General features: G+C 42.1%; 1 protein-coding gene across 4 annotated transcripts in view; it reads right to left on the bottom strand.

Moving 5' to 3' along the window:
• The window catches only part of LOC106082109 (zinc finger protein 154), a 115040-nt gene that overhangs the window by 2043 nt on the left and 89709 nt on the right, over window positions 1–23288 (bottom strand). For all 4 annotated transcript variants that reach the window (XM_013244443.2, XM_013244442.2, XM_013244444.2 and 1 more), the window contains one exon: window positions 16180–16376. In XM_013244443.2, the coding sequence (XP_013099897.1) occupies window positions 16180–16376 (197 nt within the window). The remainder of the gene's footprint in view (window positions 1–16179; window positions 16377–23288) is intronic.

Genomic DNA, 23288 nt, shown 5'->3' on the forward strand with positions numbered 1-23288 from the left:
ATGGGCCCAAAACCTTAAATCGAGAGATCGGTCTATATGGCAGCTATATGCAAATCTTGATCGATCTATGCCAAAATGCAGAAATATGTTGAGGGGCTTAACTTAACTCACTGTCCCAAATTTCAGCAAAATCGGATAATAAATGTGGCTTTAATGGGCCCAAGACCCTTAATCGGAGGGTCAGTCTATATGGCTGCTATATCCAAATCTGGACCGACCAGGGCCAAATTGAAGAAAAATGTCGAGTGGCCTAACACAACTCACTGTCCAAATTTCAGCAAAATCGCATAATAAATGTGGCTTTTATAGGCAAAAGACCCTTAATCGCCGGATCGGTCTATATGGCAGCTATATCCAAATCTAGACCGACTTGGGCAAAGCTCCAGAAAAATGTCGAAGAGCCTAACACAACTCACTGTCCCAAATTTCGTCGAAATCGGACTATAAATGGGCCTTTTATGGGCCCAAAACCTTAAATCGAAAAATCGGTCTATATGGCAGCTGTATCCAAATCTTGATCGATCTAGGCCAAATTGCAAATATATGTCGAGGGGCTTAACTTAACTCACTATCCCAAATTTCTGCAAAATCGGATAATAAATGTGGCTTTTATGGGCCCAAGGCCCTTAATCGGAGGATCGGTCTATATGGCAGCTATATCCAAATCTGGACCGATCTGGCCCAAATTGAAGAAAGACGTCGAGGGGTCTAACACAACTCACTGTCCCAAATGTCAGCAAAATCGGATAATAAATATGGCTTTTATTGGCCTAAGACCCCAAATCGAGAAATCGGTCTGTGGTATGTGGCAGCTATATCCAAATCTCAACCGACCAGGGCCAAACTGAAGAAGAGTGTCGAAGGGCCTAACACAACTCACTGTATCAAATTTCAGCAAAAGCGGACAATAGATGTGGCTTTTATGGACCTAAGACCCTAAATCGGGGGATCAGTCTATATGGGGGCTATATCAAGATATAGTCCAATATAGCCCAATTTCGAACTTAACCTGCTTATGGACAAAAAAGAATCTGTGCAAAGTTTCAGCTCAATATTTCTATTTTTAAAGACTGATTTCAACAGACAGACGGACGGACATGGCTACATCGACTTAGAATGTCATGACGATCAAGAATATATATACTTTATGGAGTCTTGGACGAATATTTCGAGGAGTTACCAACAGAATGACAAAATTAGTATACCCCCATACTATGGTGGCGTATACTGAAAGCGTTAAATACCTGAGTTTTTTGCTGATTAAAAAATTTAACTTCAATTCCAACATTTTGTCAAGAGCAAGAAAGGCAACTCTTGCCCTGTAAAGGTGCAAGTTGGGTGCTTAAACCACGTCTCATGCACTGGGTGTATACAGCAGTTGTCAGACCTATAATGCTATATGGTGTTGTGGTCTGGTGGACTGCGGTCAAAAATGCAACTTCTGCTCAATACTCAGCCGCATACAAAGGATGACTAGTTTGTGCATTAGAGATGTGCGCGTGAGTGATTTTTTGCAAAATTTTACTCACGCGCGACTTGAGTATCTCCTGAGTCATGAGTGTCTCGTTAGCGTCGTTAGCATGATTTCGCTCACTCACGCTCGCGCACGAAGAATTTTAATTCAATGACGGTCACGCACGATCACGTGAGCCTCTACGAGGGCGCAATTCTTATCCGATCGGGTTGAAATTTGGAATGACGTGTTCCGATAAAGGGTATTGAGGGTATAAAGGAGCATTTTTCATCCGATTTCGATGAAATTTGACACAGTGAGCTTCGGTGAGCTTCTTATTCCTGATGTAAGGATGTATATCAGGGATACTAGACATTCCAGGAATTCACACCCGTTTGTAATTTATTGGCCAGCGGACCACACAATGCATTTTACAGAGAATTCTTATTTCGCCCGAACCGTTCATATGTGGAATCGACCTTCGGCTAGTGTTTTTCCCACCCACTTTGACATACAGAGATTTAAGACAAATTTTAACAAACACTACAGCCTCTTCCCTCCCTCCAATTCCTAATTTCCTTACGCCAACGCAATGCGCTGCATTCATAGGGGACATCCCCTGCGTGTTGGTTGATAGAAAAAAAAATTTGGAGATCGGTCTAAATAGCAGCTATATATAGAATTATATTCCGATTTTATGAGATCAGAAAGTCAGTTTTAGATACAAAGAATAAGAAATTATGAAAACAATTTTGCAAAATGATTTCGATTACCAAAATATCTGAAAATGTATGAATACCAAATGATCACCCAATCATTTGATATTTACCCAGTAGAAACCCATCTCTAGCAATGCTGAATATATTGCCGCCCATATTCCAAAAAGTCATGGTGGAGATATTCGGCCCCGCCGAAATGAACGCGCTTTCATTTGTTACATCTTAAATCCGCCTAAAAACTCATACAATAACTGTATCTAAAATGTCAAAGAATCATCCTATAAGTATGCTACACTCTTCACATGAATAACAGGCTTCTTAAAGGTATGCAGTTATTTTACAATTAGACTTCCATGACTCCCGACTACTGTGCTAACTATGATTGAAATCGATCCATAACCTGATATAGCTATCATATAAACCGATCTTGAATCTTGACTTCTTGAGCCACTAGAGGGCAGAATTCTTATCCGATTTAGCTGACATTCTGCAGCTGACACGTGTTAAGTTATGATTTCCAACAAATGAGCTGCAAATGGTTGAAATGGGTCCATAACCTGATATAGCTATCATATGAATCGATCTGGGGTCTTGATTTCTTCAGCCTCTGAAGGGCGCAATTCCTATCCGATTTGGCTGAAATTTTGACGTGTTCCGTTATGACTTTCAACTACTGTGCTATCTATGGTTGAAATCGATCCATAACCTGATATAGCTATCATATAAACCGATCGTGGATCTTGACTTTCTTGAGGCACTAGAGGGCGCAATTCTTATCCGATTTAGCTGACATTTTGCATGACGTGTTTGGTTATGTCTTCCAACAACTTTCCCAAACATGGTTCAAATCGTACCATAACCTGATATATATCATATGAATCGATCTGGGGTCTTGATTTTTTAGCCTCTAGAGGCTGCAATTCCTATCCGATTTGGCTGAAATTTTAAATGACGTGTTCTGTTATGAACTCCAACTACTATGTTAACTATGGTTGAAATCGGTCCATGTTTTGATATAGCTATCATACAAGCCGATCAGGGGTTTTGACTTCTTGAGTCACTAGAGGGCGCAATTCTTATCCGATTTAGCTGACATTTTGCATGCCGTGTTCGGTTATGTCTTCCAACAACTTTGCCAAATATGGTTCAAATCGATCCATAACCTGATATAGCTATCATATGAACCTATCTGGGGTCTTGACTTTTTTAGCCTCTAGAGGGCGCAATTCCTATCCGATTTGGCTGGAATTTTAAATGACGTGTTCCGTTATGACCTCCACCTACTGTGCTAACTATGGTTGAAATTGGTCCATCTTTTGATATAGCTATCATATAAACCGATCTGGGGTCTTGACTTCTTGAGCCTCTAGAGGGCGCAATTCCTATCCGATTTAGCTGAAATTTTGCATGAAGTGTTTCGTTATGACTTTCAACTACTGTGCTAACTATGGTTGCAATCGGTCCTTGTTTTGATATAGCTATCATATAAACCGATCAGGGGTCTTGACTTCTTGAGCCGCTAGAGGGCGCAATTCCTATCCGATTTGGCTGAAATTTTAAATGACGTGTTCCTTTATGACCTCCAACTACTATGTTAACTATGATTGTAATCGGTCCATGTTTTGATATAGCTATCATGTAAACCGATTTGGGATCTTGACTTCTTGAGCCACTAGAAGGCGCAATTCTTATCCGATTTTGCTGAAATTTTGCATGAGGTGTTTTGTTATGATTTCCAACAAATGTGATGAGTATGATTGAAATCGATCCATAACCTGATATAGCTATCATATTAACCAATCTGTGGTCTTGACTTCTTGAGCCTCTAGAGGGCGCAATTCCTATCCTCTAGAGGGCGCAATTCCTATTAGCTAATAGGAATAGTCACTCTATACTCCTAGAGTCTAAACCATGTACTCGCTGGGGTTTTATGCAATACTATACCCTTTACTCATGGTCCTTAGTTAGGGCATTGGAACGATTTTTCTTTCTTTCCACACACAGTGTAATAATAAAAATAAAAATTTTAGGCATTAAATAGAAATAAAATAAAAAGACCTTAACATATTAATTTTTAATATTTTTTACAACTATTTTTTTTTTAAATTTGTATCATATTTAAAAACAAATTATGAATAAAACTGTGATACCAATAAAATGTTTCAATACCGCCCTATTGAATATTAATTTGTTATCAAAGGTTAAGGTTAAGAAAGAATTAAAAAAAAATACTAAAATTAATCAAAAATAAAATATTTTGTTTTTATTGATTTTTAAAAAAATATTTTTAAAATTAAATATAAATAGAGTTTTTTCGTATACACTCGAAACTTTGTATAAATGTACAACACTCAAATGTCCATTTGTAGTCTTGCACTTAATGTTGTGGGACTAATGTAAGCATTTCGTTAGTAAATAATGAAGAGAGAAAAATAATTCACATTCTTCAATTTAAGAGATTATGTTTCAAACTAAAGGCCACATAACTTAATATATAATTTAAATAATCAAAAAAAATTGAAAGGATGTATTGCATAGAAAAGTCCTTAAAGCTTATGAAATTCGAATAGAGATTTTTGAAATGACATTTCAATCGAAATCTTCTTTGTTTTCTTTTGGAGAATATCGAGTATCACTTATACTAATACTGAGGAAAATTTAAAAAATAAAACTAAGAAATCTATTAAAGTTGGAGGAAACAAGTTTAAGTCCAATAGTATATGAGTACGCAATGAAATATGGATCAAACTATCACCCATGGATACGCCAACAAGCAGCAAGAGTTGCCCCAGATCAAAGATGATATGCACAAAAAATTTTAGTTCGGTTTGCTTTATGAACGGATCCTATTTTTTGTAAATGAAAAAGGGTCAACGGGGGGTGCTTTTATGGGGAGTGTAATTGTATGAGAAAACAAAGAATACAGACAAATTCCACCTACACCTGTACTCAGCTCAACGTCATAATCCTTGAATTGCAATGACCAGTCAGAACTTATCATCATTCCAAGACCATGCTTTCTTAACCCCATGTTAGGTAAAACCAGTAGGGAAGAGCAAAAGTCGGGCGGTGCCAACTGTATAATACCCTACACCTACCCTATAAGTTCAATGTGGGAGCTATATCCAATTCTGAACCATTTTTGATGGACCTCGACGAAATTACCCAAAATCTGATGAACATATATGTGGGAGCTATAACTAATAATGAACCGATTTCCACGAAATTCACTAGTAATGTCGAGTCATAAGAAAATCCTTTCTGCCAAATTTCGAGAAAATCAGTTAACAAATGACCATTTTATTGCAGTATTACTGCAAATCGGACGAATATATATATGGGAGCTATATCCAAATCTGAACCGATTTCTATGAAAATCACCAATAATGTCGAGAATCATTAGAAAATCCCTCCTGCCAAATTTAGAGAGAATCGGATAACAAGTGACCATTTTATTGCGTTATTACTGCGAATCAGACGAACATATAAATGGAAGCTATATCCAAATCTGAACCGATTTCTATGAAATTCACCTGTAATGTCAAGAGTCATTAGAAAATCCTTCCTGCCAAATTTCGAGAAAATCGGTTAACAAATGACCGTTTTATTTCGTTATTACTGCAAATCGGACGAACATATATACGGAAGCTATATCCAAATCTGAACCGATTTCTATGAAATTCACCTGTAATGTCGGGAGTCATAAGTAAATCCTTCCTGCTAAATTTCGAGAAGATCGGATAACAAATGACAATTTTATTGCATTATTACTGCAAATCAGACGAATATATATGGGAGCTATATGCAAATCTGAACCGATTTCTATGAAATTCACCTGTAATGTCGGGAGTCATAAGAAAATCCTCCCTGCCAAATTTCGAGAAAATTGGTTAACAAATTACCATTTTATTGCGTTATTACTGCAAATCAGACGAACATATATATGGGAGCTATATCCAAATCTGAACCGATTTCTATGAAATTAACCTGTAATATCGGGAGTCATAAGAAAATCTTTCCTGCCAAATTTCGAGAAAATTGGTTAACAAATGACCATTTTATTGCAATATTACTGCAAATCGGGCAAACATATATATGGGAGCTATATCCAAATCTGAACCGATTTCTATGAAATTCACCTGTAATGTCGGGAGTCATTAGAAAATCTTTCCTGCCAAATTTCAAGAAAATCGGTTAACAAATGACCATTTTATTGCCTTATTACTGCAAATCAGACGAACATATATATGGAAGCTATATCCAAATCTGAACCGATTTCTATGAAATTCACCTGTAATGTCGGGAGTCATAAGAAAATCCTCCCTGCCAAATTTCGAGAAAATTAGTTAACAAATGACCATTTTATTGCGTTATTACTGCAAATCAGACGAACATATATATGGAAGCTATATCCAAATCTGAACCGATTTCTATGAAATTCACCTGTAATGTCGGGAGTCATAAGAAAATCCTCCCTGCCAAATTTCGAGAGAATCAGATAACAAATGACCATTTTATTGCGTTATTACTGCAAATCAGACGAACATATATATGGAAGCTATATTCAAATCTGTACCGATTTCTATGAAATTCACCTATAGTGTCGGGAGTCATAAGAAAATCTTTCCTGCCAAATTTCGAGAAAATCGGTTAACAAATGACCATTTTATTGCAGTATTACTGCAAATCGGGCGAATATATATATGGGAGCTATATCCAAATCTGAACCGATTTCTATAAAATTCACCTGTAATGTCAGGAGTCATAAGAAAATCCTTCCTGCCAAATTTCGAGAAAATCGGTAAACAAATGACCATTTTATTGCGTTATTACTGCAAATCGGGCGAATATATATATGGGAGCTATATCCAAATCTGAACCGATTTCTATGAAATTCACCTGTAATGTCAGGAGTCATAAGAAAATCCTTCCTGCCAAATTTCGAGAAAATCGGTAAACAAATGACCATTTTATTGCAGTATTACTGCAAATCGGGCGAATATATATATGGGAGCTATATCCAAATCTGAACCGATTCCATGAAATTCACAGTATTACGGTAAATCGGAAGAACATATATATGGGAGCTATATCCAAATCTGAACCGATTTTTTTCAATTTCAACAGGCCTCGTCTCTAGGCCGAAAAACACGCCCATACCAAATTTGAAGACGATCGGATGAAAATTACGACCTGTAGTTTGTACACAAATTAACTTACACAGACGGACAGACGGACGGACAGACAGACAGATGGACATGGCTAAATCGAATCAGAAAGTTATTCTTAGTCGATCGGTATAGTTATCAATAGGTCTATCTCTTTTCCTTTTGGGTGTTACAAACTAATTCATTAAGTTATAATACCCTGTACCACAGTAGTGGTGGAGGGTATACAAACTGAATATCGGACCTCCAATGAAGATTTGGCAGCCCGAACAATTTTTCGAAATACCGAGGGGACCAACTTTAGGGCCTCCCAAAAGGGGCCCTGACAACCAAGGGCCTTGAAATTTTGCACACTCGCTAACATCTCAGCTCTAACCATTCCAAATTTCAATTTTACATTTCTCACACAGCATATTTTTTACTAATTTTTTTTTATTTTCTCCCACTGTGTGACTCATGTACAAGACTTTGGGTGGCCAACCTGCAACCTACTTCCCATCACGCGGTCAATGTAGAAAGCGTCTGTTTTTGTTGTAGTTGTTGCTGGAACAGTGTGTTGTACATTGAGGCGGCAGCCGCCACTCCTAGTAGCAGTCTAAGGTCATGCTTTCTCAACCCCAGGATAGGTGAAGTCATGTTTCGTGAACAGGACTTTGGCCATCCCCCAACCAACTCCCCCCATCATGTGGTTAATGTAGAAAGGGTTTGTCCTAACAAGTAGCTCGCACAGTCGAGGATTCACTGATTCAATAACATGATCAGCGATCCATTACCAGCTCGTCAGATGCCATATTCGCTGTCACTTCTTGATAGCCAGGGACCTATCTAAGCCTTAAACCAAACAAGCTCTTAGCATCTCTTACCAGTCTCGACCTCACATGGCCCGACCCCAGAGCCTTCAGCAATGACTATTCAAAATTTCTATCAGCAATCCAAGACCAAGCTTTCTCAACCCAAGGGTAGGTGACGTTATGTTTCATGAAATACTCAACTATCACGTGGTTAATGTCGAAAGAGTCTGTTCTAACAACGATCGTCGATTCCTGACTAGCTCGTCATAAGCCCCATTCGTCGCCACTTCTTGATAGCCCGAGACCCAACTGAACCTGAAAGCCTTTCTTTTAGTTCAGGGAAGTACTTTGCATCTCCTAACCAAATGTTGTTGCAGCTACATTTTCATGTGGAGGTGGCGTTCCTTGTCAAGCTCCTATAGGTGAGCAAGCTCGTTTCGATCCAAAGGACTGATCGCCGCGGGAACAAGGTGGCCATTGGTTTTTTAAAGGCGAGCATCATATGCACTCAGTATTTGTGCAAGAGCCGGTGCCGCCCGGCCTCTCACTGAGACTCTCCGAGTCGATACCGCTGGTTGTCCGCGACTGCCGTTACAGCTACTCTGTATGAAGCATTCCACTATCCGCAATCTGTGGACGCGCCCGGTAGCTCGCAGCTAAGCCTCTCGTGACAGCAATGAACACCACACAAATTGGACCTCCATGTTCTAGCCTGTGTGGTGCTCACAGCTATCCCGTGGAGTCGGAGTGCGGTACGGGGTCGATGCAAGCTGGATTATCTCCGAACCGTACTCCGGCTCAATATTTAGACTCCGACTTCCAATCCGGCCTCAAAACCTCGACCTCGGTCGATTCCGCATCCCTGACTCCTTTGACCAGTATCGAGTGGATCGGGTCCTTGGAGCTGGATCAACCATATACTGAATAATTGTGGCTTCCATAACTTTAAGTTAAGCAGACGTTAATACAAGGCACGACACAAGGGGAACTCGTCACTCCTATGGGTGATCATTATCCCCCCGGCACGGTGTATCTAAGAATCCAAGAAATGATTCCCACACGTTGCGGATAAAGGAATGCTCCATACGCAGCACTGAGGCTCTCCACTCGATGCCGCTGATTGTCCGCGCCTGCAAATGCAGCTACTCCGTACGGAGCATTCCAATATCTCACGGAGACTCTTCACTCAATAACGCGAGTGAAGAGTCTCCGTGAGATATTGGAATGCTCCGTACGGAGTAGCTGCATTTGCAGGCGCGGACAATCAGCGGCATCGAGTGGAGAGCCTCAGTGAGCAGCCGGGCGGACCGGCTCTTGCACAAATACTGAGTGCCTATGATGCTCGATATGACAAGACGGGCTATTGGCGCCGTTAAATAACCAATGGCCACCGTGTTCCTGTGGCGATCGGCCAGAACGAGCTTACTGACCTACTGGAGATTAACGAGGATCGCCACCTCCACATGAAAATGTGGCTACAACAACAACAACTATATAGCAACCAGGACGGTAAGGCCACAAACAGTCTTAGATTGCACGATCCACATCGTTTGGGTGTCAGGCCATAACGGAGTAAGGCCAGAGAACTATCATCAGTAAACTTGGTGAATCCGAAACCTTTCGGGGTGACGCAGTCCGAGTTAAAGACGTGTGCAACGGAAGCGCTGGGAGCACTGTGAACTTGTAAAACAGTCTATTGGACGACAAAGCCCCTACAATCCCATGGTAGCCGGTTGTACGCATCCGATTGACCCTATAAAGTCGTTCATCGGCAAAAGCTGCCGTCTCAGTGAACAGCTCACTGTTACAACAACAACAAACCCCTATGGAGGAATTCGGATTCGAAGAAGAGGCCATTTTTGAGAGGAAATAGGAATAAGGTCAGTATGGCTTTCGCTCTCAATACGGGCCACATTGGGTTATGGGAGCATTAATGCAGAATAGGTGCGACAAGTGAGGAGATAATGAGCAGATGGTCTGGCTTTCGCGGCTTACAGACCCCGGCACTTGAGTGCAGATACGTTACCGAACTTGCATCAGCTTAGGGACATGGAATGGAAAGCGATTAAGGATTTTTTGAGAAGCACACATTGCCTGAGGCCACCGTAGTGCAGAAGTTAGCATGTCCGCCTATGACGCTGAGCACCCGGGTGCGAATCCTGGCGAGAACATCAGAAAAAATTTTCAGCGGTGGTTATTCCCTCCGATGCTGGCGACATTTATGAGGTACTATGCCATGTTTAACTTCTCAGAGAGGTGTCGCACTGCGGCACGCCTTTCGCACTCGTCTTATAAAAGGAGACCACTTATCATTGTGCTTAAAATTGGAATCAGAAAGCTCTCAGTGATATAAGAGAAGTTTGCCCCTGTTCATTAATGGAATATTGATCGGCAAATTTGCATATGACGCCGAATGCCTGGGTTCAAATCCCGGCGTGAACATCAGACAAATTTTCAACGGTGATTATCCCCTTACTAATGCTGGCTACATTTGTGAGGCATCCTGCCATATTAAAACTTTTCAACTAAGTGGTGTCGCTATGCGGCACGCCGTTTGGACCAGGGCTGTGGAGTCTAGCCCACGGGTGGGAGTCGAGGGAGTACTAAGCTGGAGTCGGAGATCGTTCGGAGTCGGGGCAAGCGTGCTCAACTCCGAACCAAAGTCCGACTCCAGCTAAATAATCCGACTCCGACTTCGACTCCGGCCTCAAAAACTCGACTCCGGTCGACTCCGCAGCCCTGGATCGAACACGGCATAAAAAGAGAGGCCCCTTGTCGTTGGGCTTAAACTTTAATCGGACTGCATTCATTGATATGAGAGAGTTGCCTCCTGTTCCTTAAAAGAACGTTCATGGGAAATGTAATAGTTTAGTATATTACCAAATTCTATGGAGTGATGGCATCCCAAACGGAAAGTATTACTGCTTTTGATTGAAGCTTTAATATAAAAGACACGAACATAGATGAACTAAAGACATACTCATTGAAAGTCTTATAGAAAATAATTCAAATGAAAATTTGCCCTTAAACTGAGGCAAACTTCTCACAAATCAATGAGATTCAAGATTTAATTCCAAATTTCAAGAAACTCGAATAGGTTAGGTTTAGGTAAGAATGGCTGTCCTTTACAAACTCACTTAGACAATTTTAAGTCCAATGTGATACCACAGTAGCGACAGACCAATGTATGCTGGTGGGAATCGAACCCACTAGTAATCCAAGCACGCTACCAACTCGGCTACCTGGGCGCCCTTAGAAACTCCGGTAACAAATACGCCATTTAATGGCGAAAGACCTTCAATCGGGATATCAGTCTATATGAGAGCTTAATCTAAATATGATTAAATCTGTTGGGGCTGTCTCCTCAGTTCTCATGTGGACCACCTCCATCAGGAGACAAAGATCCTACCAGTGCGAAGACATAACTACATGCTGTCTAAGCAATACCTTTTGGGCTGTTATCGCAGAAATCATCCAAATCATCATCTTGTGGATAGATACCCACCGCCCAGAAGCCTTAAGGTAGATCTACACAATCTAGAGCGTGAGGTCCAGCGCTACAAGAGAGAACCTCTAGATCAAACGGCATATCAAGCGGGTCTGAACAACATTCATGCAGACACGGTAGCAGACGCGTTAATTGGCTACCGGGTGAATGTAGTCCTTGGAGAACGACCGCCACCCATTGCACCCGAAGAAATCGACTTCCCTCGGAAAAAAAAGTGATTCTTGTTCAATTAAGTTCCGACAGATGTAGCCGCCTCAATTCCCACAGAGCTAGGATTGATGCCGACGTGCAAGATGTATGTCCCGATTGTAACCAGGGACCGCACGATACACGTCACCTGTTTAAATGCCCGGCCAGACCCACTCGACTCAGACCCAGATCCCTGTGGACGCACCCCATCTTAGTCGCGGAGTTCCTGGGTCTTGACACTCAACAGAATCAAGCAGACGAAAGTTAGTACACAATAAACTGCTACAACAACAACAACAACATGGTTATATCTGAACCTACTCGATATAGATGTCGAAGGTAGTAACACTGCTCAAAAAATGCAAATTTGACCATTAACATTCCATTAAGGCACAGGGACTATCTTCTCAAATATCAATGAGTGCTGACCGATTCAAATTTTAAGTTCAATGATAAGGGGCCTCCTTTTTATACCCGAGTCTGAACGGTATGCGGCAATGCGACACCTCTTTGGGAAAAAGTTTTTCGTGGCATAATACCTCACAAATGTAGCCAAGAGGGGATAACCAAGGTTGAAAATTTTTTCTAATGTTCTCTACGAGATTCGAACTCAAGCGTTCTGCGTCATAGGCGAATTTGCTCACCTCTGCATTACGGTTGTTGTTGTTGTAGCAGTGTGTTGTACACTGAGGCAGCTGCCCTTGCCGATGAAAGAATCCATCGGGTCAATCCGGTTCGTACAACCGGCTGCCATGCGATACGATGGCCTCAAACATTGCTAATGCTGTTCACTGTGCCGAATTTCTGCAAAATCGGGCAATAAATGCACCAAAGTGCCCAAGAACTTAAATCGGGGGATCGGTCTATACGAAAGCTATATCCAAGTATAAATCAATCTGTATCATATGCTGGAAGGATCAAAGGGCCTAACATAACTCACTGTGTCGAATTTCAGCTAAATCGTGCAGAATTACGCCTTTTATGGACCCAGGAACGGGAGATCGGTCTATATGAAAGCTATATCCAAATATAAACCCATCTGGACCATGTACTGGAAGGATTTGGAGTGGCATAACATAAATCACTGTGTGGAATTTCTGCGAAATCGTGCAAAAATACGCTTTTTATGGGCCCAAGAACCGGAGATCATCGGTCTATATGGTAGTTATATCCAAATATACACCTATCTGGACCATATACAGGAAGAATGTCGAGAGCCCTGACATAACTCAATGTGCCATACCTTCAGGAAATCGGACAATAAATAAGGCTTTTATGAGCCCAAGAACTTAAATCGCGAGATCGCTCTATATGAAAGCTATATCCAAGTATTGTATAAACCAATCTGGACCATATGCTCAAAAGATTTCGAAGGGCCTAACATAACTCACTGTGTCGAATTTCTGCGAAATCGTACAAAAATACTCCTTTATGGGCCCAAGAACGGGAGATCGGTCTATATGGCAGCTATATCCGATTATGCACCCATGCGGACCATATACAGGAAGAATGTCGAGGGCCCTAACATAACTCACTGTGCCAAACTTCCACACAATCGGACAATAAAAAGGCTTTTACAAGCCCAAAAACTTAAATCGCGCGATCAGACTATATGAGGGCTATGTCAAGCTATAGTCTTATCGAACTTAAACAGCCTATGGTAAAAGTTTTTTTTTTCTTTGCCAAGTTTCAGCTCAATGGCTTCATTTTTTAAAGACAGCGAAGCAATTATCACAGATGGACGGACAGACGGCCGAACATGACAAGATCGTCTTAAAATTTTACGACGATTGAGACTATATAGGCACACTTTGTAGGGTCAGAGATGGATGTTTGGATATGTTACAAACGGAATGACAAAGTGAATATAGCTCATCCTTCGTTGGTGGACATAAAAATCCTTCTGGGGCTATATATAATTGATTTAAAAGTTCCCTGAAACCACTCTTACCCCTGCAGCACCTTTTTATACCGTCCACCATAGGATGGGGGGGGGGGGGTATACTAATTTCGTCATTCTGTTTGTAACTACTCGAAATATTCATGTGAGACCCCATAAAGTATATATATTCTTGATCGTCGCGACATTTTATGTCGATCTAGCCATGTCAGTCCGTCTGTCCGTCCGTCCGTCCGTCTGTCAGTCCGTCTGTCTGTCGAAAGCACGCTAACTTCCGAAGGAGTAAAGCTAGCCGCTTGAAATTTTGCACAAATACTTCTTATTAGTGTAGGTCAGTTGGTATTGTAAATGGGCCATATCGGTCCATGTTTTGATATAGCTGCCATATAAACCGATCTTGGGGTCTTGACTTTATGAGTCTCTAAAGGGCGCAATTCTTATCCGATGTGAAAGAATTTTTGCAAGATGTGTTTTGTTATGATATTCAACAACTGTGCCAAGAATGGTTCAAATCGGTCCATAATCTGATATAGCTGTCATATAAACAGATCTGGGGACTTGATTTCTTGAGCCTCTAGAGTGCGCAATTCTTATCCGATTGGAATGAAATTTCGCACGATGTGTTTTGTTATGATATTCAACAACTGTGTCAAGTATGTTTCAAATCGGTCCATTATCTGATATAGCTGTCATATACATCGATCTTGGGTCTTGACTTCTTGAGTCTCTAAAGGGCGCAATTCTTATCCGATTGGAATGAAATTTCGCACGATGTGTTTTGTTATGATATTCAATAACTGTGCCAAGTATGGTTCAAATCGGTTCATAACCTGATATAGCTGTCATATAAACCGATCTGGGATCTTGACTTTTTGAGCCTCTAGAAGGCGCAATTATTATCCGATTGGAATGAAATTTTGTACGACGAGTTTTGCTATGATATCCAACAACTGTGCCAGGTATGGTTCAAATCGGTTCATAACCTGATATAGCTGCCATATAAACCGATCTTGGGTCTTGACTTCTTGAGCCACTAGAGTGTGCAATTCTTATCCGATTGGAATGAAATTTCGCAGGACGTATTTTGTTATGATATTCAACAATTGTGCTCAGTATGGTTCAAATCGGTCTATGTTTTGATATAGCTGCCATATAAACCGATCTTGGGTCTTGACTTCTTGAGCCTCTAAAGGCCGCAATTCTTATCTGATTAGAATGAATTTTTGCATGAAGTATTTCGTTATGATATCCAACTACATTGCCAAGTATGGTTCAAATCGGTTCATAACCTGATATAGCTGTCATATAAACCGATCTGGGATCTTGACTTTTTGAGCCTCTAGAGGGCGCAATTATTATCCGATTTGCCTGAGATTTTGTACGACGGATCCTCTCTTGACCATCAACATACGTGTTTATTATGGTCTGAATTGGTCTATATCGCGATACAGCTCCCATATAAATCAATCTCTCTATTTTACTTCTTGAGCCCCCAAAGGGCGCAATTCTTTTCGAATTGGCTGACACAGGTCTCCAACATATAATTTAATTGTGGCCCAAACTGGACCATATTTTGATATCACTCTAATAGCAGAGCAAATCTTTTCTTATATCCTTGTTTTGCCTAAGAAGAGATGCCGGGAAAAGAACTCGACAAATGCGATCCATGGTGGAGGGTATATAAGATTCGGCCCGGCCGAACTTAGCACGCGTTTAATACTTGTTCACTGTTAAAGTCTACACATTTCACACATAGTCACATCATCAGACTTGGAAAATGTTCAATTTATTCTATAACTTTATACATGACATTTTGTATAAATTTTGTATATTTATACACTTAGTAATAATTAAATCCATTTAAAACTTTTCGCTCCACACTCCACGGCTGCGTGCTCTTCTTGCTGCATTCAAAATTTAAAAATTTTGTACAATACAAAAACAAAACCAAAGACAATTTAATGCATGAAGAAGCAGGGGTGGTTTTGGAGGCATGGGTTGGTTGGTTTACAATGCTCACACAAGTTTTTTTTTCATTTCGTTTCGTTTCGTTTCTTTTTCCTTTATCAAAATAACAACGTGTGAAGAATTTCAAAAATCTCTATTGCAAGTGGTTGATTGTGTGGGTGTTAATTATACCGTAAGTAGATTATTAATTAGAGAATAACTATCAATTAGTTTTAATGTTTAAATTAAAATGTTAAAGAAATAGTGGGGAGATAGAGTTGGTGTTTTGTGGGATATTTGTTGGGGGTTGGCGGGCGGGCGGGCGGGCCGGCAGGCGAAGGGATGGCTGTTTCTTTCTGGGGGATTTTTGTTTTGGGATGTTTTATGTGTGTGTGTGTGTGTGTGAGTGTTGAAGAGGGGGGGGGGGGATGTTTTAGTTTTTATTCTTTCGTTTTTTTTTTTTGTTTTTTTCTTAATCATCATCTTCGTTTTTGATAAACATACGTTGGGGAGCATGTTGCAGCGACAATGGCTGGCCCACCATAGCCAATGGTTGTTGAGGCGGTTGTAGTGTTATGCATTTCTTGGAGCGTTTCGGAGGCGGTAATTCCGTATGTGAGTGACTATTTAACAAATGTTTCGAGAGATGTTGGCGAACAGCAAAGGCCTCATTACAACTGGCCACAGGGCAAGTGAGGTATCTGTATGTGTAGAAAGATAGAAAACAATTTAGATTAGATTATTCTGGATTGATACGAGGGAGGATATAAAAAAGGGATAACAAGATTCAAAAAAAAAATTATTACTAGATTACTTGATTTTGCCATTGATAAGTACAACGGAGTCTTCACTGAAAAGTGGAAATGAACAAGTAAAAAGGCGTTAAGTTTGGCCGGGCCGAACTTTGGATACCCACCACCTCGGGTATATATGTGAACAACCTTTCGTCAAAATCCAGTGAAAAATGCATACCTAATGCCCCATAGCAGCTATATAGACATATCAAACGATTTAGACCAAATGCTTATAAGTACAAGTCATTGATCAACCGCTATATCGAAATCTGTTTCGATCTGAGCCAAATTGAAGACCAACATCGAAGAGCCCAACACACCTCACTATGCCAAATTTCGGCGACATAGGACAATAAATGCGCTTTTTATGGGCCCCAAACCTTAAATCGAGAGATCGGTCTATATGGCAGCTATATCCAAATCTGAACCAATCAGTGCCAAATTGAAGAAAGATGTCGAAGAGCCTAAGGCAACTCACTGACCCAAATTTCAGCAAAATCGGATAATAAATGCGGCTTTAATGGGCCTAAGACCCTAAATCTGGGGATCGGTCTATATGGCAGCAATATCCAAATCTGAACCGATCTGGGCCAAAATGACGAAAGATGTAGAAGGGCTCAACACAACTCACTGTCCCAAATTTCAGCAAAATCGGATAATAAATATGGCTTTTATGGGCCTAAGACCCTAAATCGGAGGATCGGTCTATATGGCAGCTATATCCACATCTGGACCGATCTGGGCCAAATTGACGAAGGATGTCGAAGGGCCTAACGCAACTCACTGTCCCAAATTTCAGCAAAATCGGATAATAAATGTGGCCTTTATTGGCCTAAGACCCTAAATCGGCGGATCGGTCTATATGGGGGCTATATCAAGATATAGTCCGATATAAACTATCTTCGAATTTAACCTGCTTATGGACAAAAAAAAAGAATCTGTGCAAAATTTCAGCTCAATATCTCTATTTTTAAAGACTGTAGCGTGATTTCAACAGACAGACGGACAGACGGACACGTCTAGATCGTCTTAGATTTTTACGCTGATCAAGAATATATATACTTTATAGGGACGGAAATGGATATTTCGATGTGTTGCAAACGGAATGACAAAATGAATATACCCCCATTCTTGGGTGGTGGGTATAAAAAAAGCAACGACAAAAGAAATCGCAAATGGAGATACAAAACTGTGGAACTTTTTTAAGTATTAGGCGAACGTATTTTCATTTTGTTCCTTAAAGAAAAATATGTGTCTCCTATTACGAAAAATGTTAAAGCCTTCTAGGAGTAGACTAAAAATAGATTCCAAAGACCCAATAGCTGCATCAGACCGTAGCATGTTGTTCACTCCTCCTATAGGCGTGGGTGCATTGGCAACCGTAGTCGAGGGTAATGCCTCAAGCGCACAACCAGTCGTCAGACTAGGTTAGGTTGAAAAGAGGGTACAGATATTAATCCGCCCCATACCACTATGGGCATACACCTAAGCCAGTAATCGGCTTTTTATGCGCTAAAAAAAATTCTAAAGTAACCTCTAAAAAGAACAGTTTTAAGTTAGAAATTCCGTTGGGGTCCCTCCACACCACCCCCCTAAGTTAATCTGTTAGACGCAAAAGCCGGACAATGACAAAGGCAATGTCTCATCATCTTCCCCGCATGTGCTACACATGCTATCACTTGCCGCACCGATTTTACATAAATGAGCTCGCAGTCCTATGTGTCCCGTTGTGATACCAATAGCTATACTGATCTACTTCTTGCTTCCTTTCAGTAATGGACTCGTCTTTTCACGACCTAAATCCCCCCATAGGATTTTCGCCGTCCTACCGAGCGTTTCGCTGTTCCACAATGTTGAATGCGCATTCGTCGTCTACTGCCTTAACTCGGACTGCGTCGACCCGAAAGGCTTCGGGTTAACCAAGTTTATTGACGGCAGTCCTCTGGCCTTCACCGCCAAATCCCTTACTCCGTTTTGGCCCCGCACCCAAACGATTTGTCGCTCTGGTAATCTTCCTTGAGCCGGGTGTAATGCACATCCCATTAAGCTTCCGCTTTTTTACGACGTGCTCTGTCAAAAAGTCTGCGAACCTCTTTCCCAATATTGCGAATCTCCCTGGTCATTCAGGAGTTTTCTTGGGCTGATTTCCTTTACCGAAGAGGACAACTATCTTCGAAGGACCCCACCAGTGCAGTCGTAATCCTGATGACATATTCGTCAATGTCTTCTATGCTTGGACAATCTAAATGACGTCAGACTAACTAATGAGGAAGAGACGGGTAAACCAGAGGGATGCGAAATTCGTCTCCAGCTTTTTAGTAAAGGTGATGTTTCCGATTCAGATGGCAATGAAACAGCCACCGCAGCTGAATCGAAAGATGAAGACAGCAGGTTGACGACAGAAGTGAGGGAGGGTTTTGCTAACTTCACAAGATGACCAAGAAGGCAATCCGAGGCATGACGAAGGAGACAGAGGAGTATGCACCGATAGCGCAATCGGGCGAAAGTCTAGGATGCTGGAAGGGAAAGAACTGCTGGCATTCCAGCCACTTCTACGAAAGCTGGAAAGAGAATCAAATCGAGAGATGAAGACAGCGGGATAACAGCAGAAGTGAGCGAGGGCTTTGCTAACCTCACAAGATGACCAAGAAAGCAATCCGGGGCATGACGAAGGGGACAGAGGAGTATGCACCGATAGTGCAATCGGGCGAAAGTCTAGGATGCTGGAAGGGAAAGAACTGCTGGCATTCCAGGCGCTTCTACGAAAGCTGAAAAGAGAATCAGATCTTCCGATTCTACAACGCTGAAAAAGAGCTCCCCGCTTTCAAGTACTCTGGAAAGACCAATCCAGTCCTCCCGCAACGGAGACTCCAGTTAGTTTCTTGTGGAGGGAGACAAAGTCGGAGCAGGAACGAAGGAAGCATGCACAACCCCCGAATATTCATGGAGGTCTGCGATTTCCAAAAGGACTCCAAAGCCATCACGAAAGGAGAAAATGATCACCAAAAAAGTAAGAAGCCGCCCTCTTACGCTAGATTGACGGAAGCACACCAGAGATGAGCTGACGTATGCAGCCATCGATAACGGCAGTGTATCAGGAAGGATTTCACCACAACACCGATATCAAGTGGAGGATCTGGTTAATGAGCGGATTTTTGAACATGTGTGGAACTCTGAAGAGGGATCCCCATACAAATTATGCTCGTCACGGGAAAGCTGTGAGCACCACACAGGCTGGAAAATTGAGGTCTGATCTGTGGTGTTCATTGCTGTCACGTGAAGATAAGCTGCGAGCTATCGGGCGCGTTCACAGGTTGCGGGTAGTGGAATGCTTCACACGGATTAGCTGCAACGACAGTGACGAACAATCAGCGGTATCTAGTGGAGAGTCTCAGTGAGAGGCCGGGCGGCAGTGGCTCATATACAAATACTGAGTGGCTATGATGCTCGATATGACAAGACGGGTTAATGGGGCCTTTAAATAACCAATGACCAGCCTGTTCCCGTGACGATCGGTCCTTTGGCCGGAGAGAGCTTGCCTCACCTCATGTGGAGGTGGCGATCCTCGTGGCTACAACAACAACATGACTGCGTGTATAGAGAGGACATCTTTACGCTGCATTTTGCGTCAAAAGAATGTATTGATGCCGTCAAAAACCTCGTCGGAAGTATCCACACTCCCTGGGGCGCAAAGCTCGACCTGGCAAGAAAGGTGGACAACCCCCAGCTTACAAAGGCAAGGGTCTTCATCAAGGGATGGGGCAGCAAATTCGCGACGGAACTCATGTTCGGATTCTTGGCCAAGCAAAACCAAGTTTAAGTGAAAAGCCTCACCAGAGAAATGGGAGGTCTTTCACAGGAGGGAACTCTCCTTATCCAGCAAAGATCCTCATATTGGGACATCATACCGTGCAGTGGCAGATGACTTAATACCGCCCAACAGACAGGGAGCCGACAACGAGAATATCACTGACTCTCTCAATATTGGGAATTCAAGGATAAGTAAAGATCCTAATACTAAAATATCAGACAGTCGAGGTGCGAGAGACTCAACACATGCTAACGAACAGGGACCCAACGATGGAACCATCAACGACTTTCTCAAGACTCGAAAGACTAGGATAGGCAAAGATCCTTATATTGGAATATCAGGCAATGCAGGGACAGGAATCTCAATGAAGCCTAACGACCAGGGAGTCGAAGATGAGACAGACCAACTGCTCAAATGCAAACAGCATGCCTATGTCAGGGGAAGGTCGGTGGAGAATGCCCTGCACAAGGTTGTGCATAAAATAGATGGCATCCTTCGATGCCAAAATGTACACACTGGCGGTATGCATTGACATCGATGGGGCTTAGTCCAGTACCGGGTTGACCCGGTCCTTAGAGACTGGATAAACCATATGCTAAGGGACAGGAAGATAAATTGTGTGTCCCATGGCATAAATATCAGGGAGAAAGTGGCGCAAGGCACACCACAGGGTGGCATTCTATTGCCACTGCTATGGGCGACCACCGTAAATAACCCATTACGGATACTGATTGAGAAATGATTTAAACAGACGATGTTCTTACACTTCTACTGTTGGTTAATATCCGAATCAGCTATTCGGAAATGCCGAAAGAGTCTTGCAGATGGCATACTGGGCTGGGCTCAATGCCTCAATGTTAACCCAGAAAAGACTGAAATCTGATTTCTAAGGGGTAAGGAAGAGCCGAAAGGGTCTTGCAGATGGCATACGACTCGGCTAGAGCCAGAGGTCTCAATGTGAAGCCGGAGAAAACTGAAATATGCATGTTCACGAGGAAGACGAAGGTGGGACAATTTAATGCACCACATTTCCTCAATGAAAAACGATTTCCATGTCTGACAAGGTCAAATACTTAGGAGTGATCTTGGACAGGAAACTGAACTGAAAGTATCACATTCAGGAGCGTACTGAGAAAACTTACAGACTTTGGGCACTATGTAGACTGACTCTAAATGGGGTCTGAATCCGAGGATAGTCCACTGGCTCTACAGAAGCGTGATTAGACCTATTCTTACTTACGCCTCAGTAATTTGGTGTACTGCTATGGAGAAAAAGTGCAACATTAGGACCATACAACAAGTTCAGAGAACATGGTATCTTGACATAGGCGGAGCGATGAGCATCACGCCCACTAGGGCACTGGATACTATTCTAGATATCCGACAAATAAAATGTGAGGCAAACACTGCGGCTATGAGACTTAAGGCGATGGGAGAATGGATTGGGGATGGGAGCAGCTCATACCATCGCGGTATAATCGAGGCGACGATAGAGATCCTGGAAGAAGGGGAAACGGTTTCCGATCGGATGCCTGAGACAACACTTGAGGTCGAGTGCGCAGCACAGTCTTGGAATGACGGAATCCTAGTATTGCCATCTGGAAGATCATGTTACACGGATGGATCAAAGCTAGAGGAAAGAGTGGGCCTGGGGATTTACATTGAGAACCCAAGAACTGAGATCTGTTTTGACCATATCTGACCTGTTTTGACCATATCTGATCTGTCTGACCATAATAGGGTCCTGCAGGCCAAAAACCCGGGCGATCACGGAATGTATGAGGTAGTGTGGTGTTATCGCGAGGACGTCGAGTGTGGACATCTTTAGGTACAGTAAACTGGCCATCAGGACGGTAAGGTCTCGAACAGTCTTGGAGTATAAAGAGAACACCCTTTGTTTGGATACTCAGTTCAACCATCGGCCAGCAGTCGCTCTGCAATTCTAATAAGCCAGTGTGCAACGGAAACTCACCATTCGGTATTTGCACTGCTCTCATACTTTGACACGCAGAGCATGGTCAGACCAAATACAGAGTGGGAGAAATTATATCGCGGTGGTGGTTAACTTATACTGTGCTGGTATGGCAAATTAAAGTTATATGACGCCACAAACAGGTTGACAGCTCTTAGAAATTCTCAAGAAATTCCACTGGAATTTCATTTTTGATATGGCCAGCACCGGCCGATATCTCAAACTCTGTCTTATATGACTTTGTCGTTTACTTCTAACATAGAGTTGGGCTTAGGTTAGAAAACATTCTCATAGAGAACGTTCGGACGATGAAATTGGCCTCGCTTTTGTTTGGATACTCAGTTCAACCATCGGCCAGCAGTCGCTCTGCAATTCTAATAAGCCAGTGTGCAACGGAAACTCACCATTCGGTATTTGCACTGCTCTCATACTTTGAAACGCAGAGCATGGGCGGATCAAATACAGAGTGGGAGAAATAATATCACGGTGATGGTTAACTTATACTGTGCTGGTATGGCAAATTAAAGTTATATGACGTAACAAACAGGATGACAGCTCTTAGAAATTCTCAAGAAATTCCACTGGAATTTCAGTTTTGATTTGGCCAGCACCGGCCGATATCTCAAACTCTGTCTTATATGACTTTGTCGTTTACTTCTAACATAGAGTTGGGCTTAGGTTAGGAAACATTCTCATAGAGAACGTTCGGACGACGAAATTGTGCTCGCTTTTGTTGGGATGCTCAGTTCAACCATCGGCCTGCAGTCGCTTTGCAATTCTAATAAGCCAGTGTGAAACTGAAACTAGCCATTCGGTATATGCACTGCTCTCATACTTTGACACGCAGAGCATGGACGGATCAAATACAGAGTGGGAGAAATTATATCGCGGTGGTGGTTGTTGTTGTTGTAGCAGTTTATTGTGTACTATCTTTCGTCTGCTTGATTCTGTTGAGTGTCAAGACCCAGGAACTCCGCGACTAAGATGGGGTGCGTCCACAGGGATCTGGGTCTGAGTCGAGTGAGTCTGGCCGGGC

This window comes from Stomoxys calcitrans, chromosome 4 (assembly GCF_963082655.1).
Source record: "Stomoxys calcitrans chromosome 4, idStoCalc2.1, whole genome shotgun sequence".
Lineage (NCBI taxonomy): Eukaryota > Metazoa > Arthropoda > Insecta > Diptera > Muscidae > Stomoxys > Stomoxys calcitrans.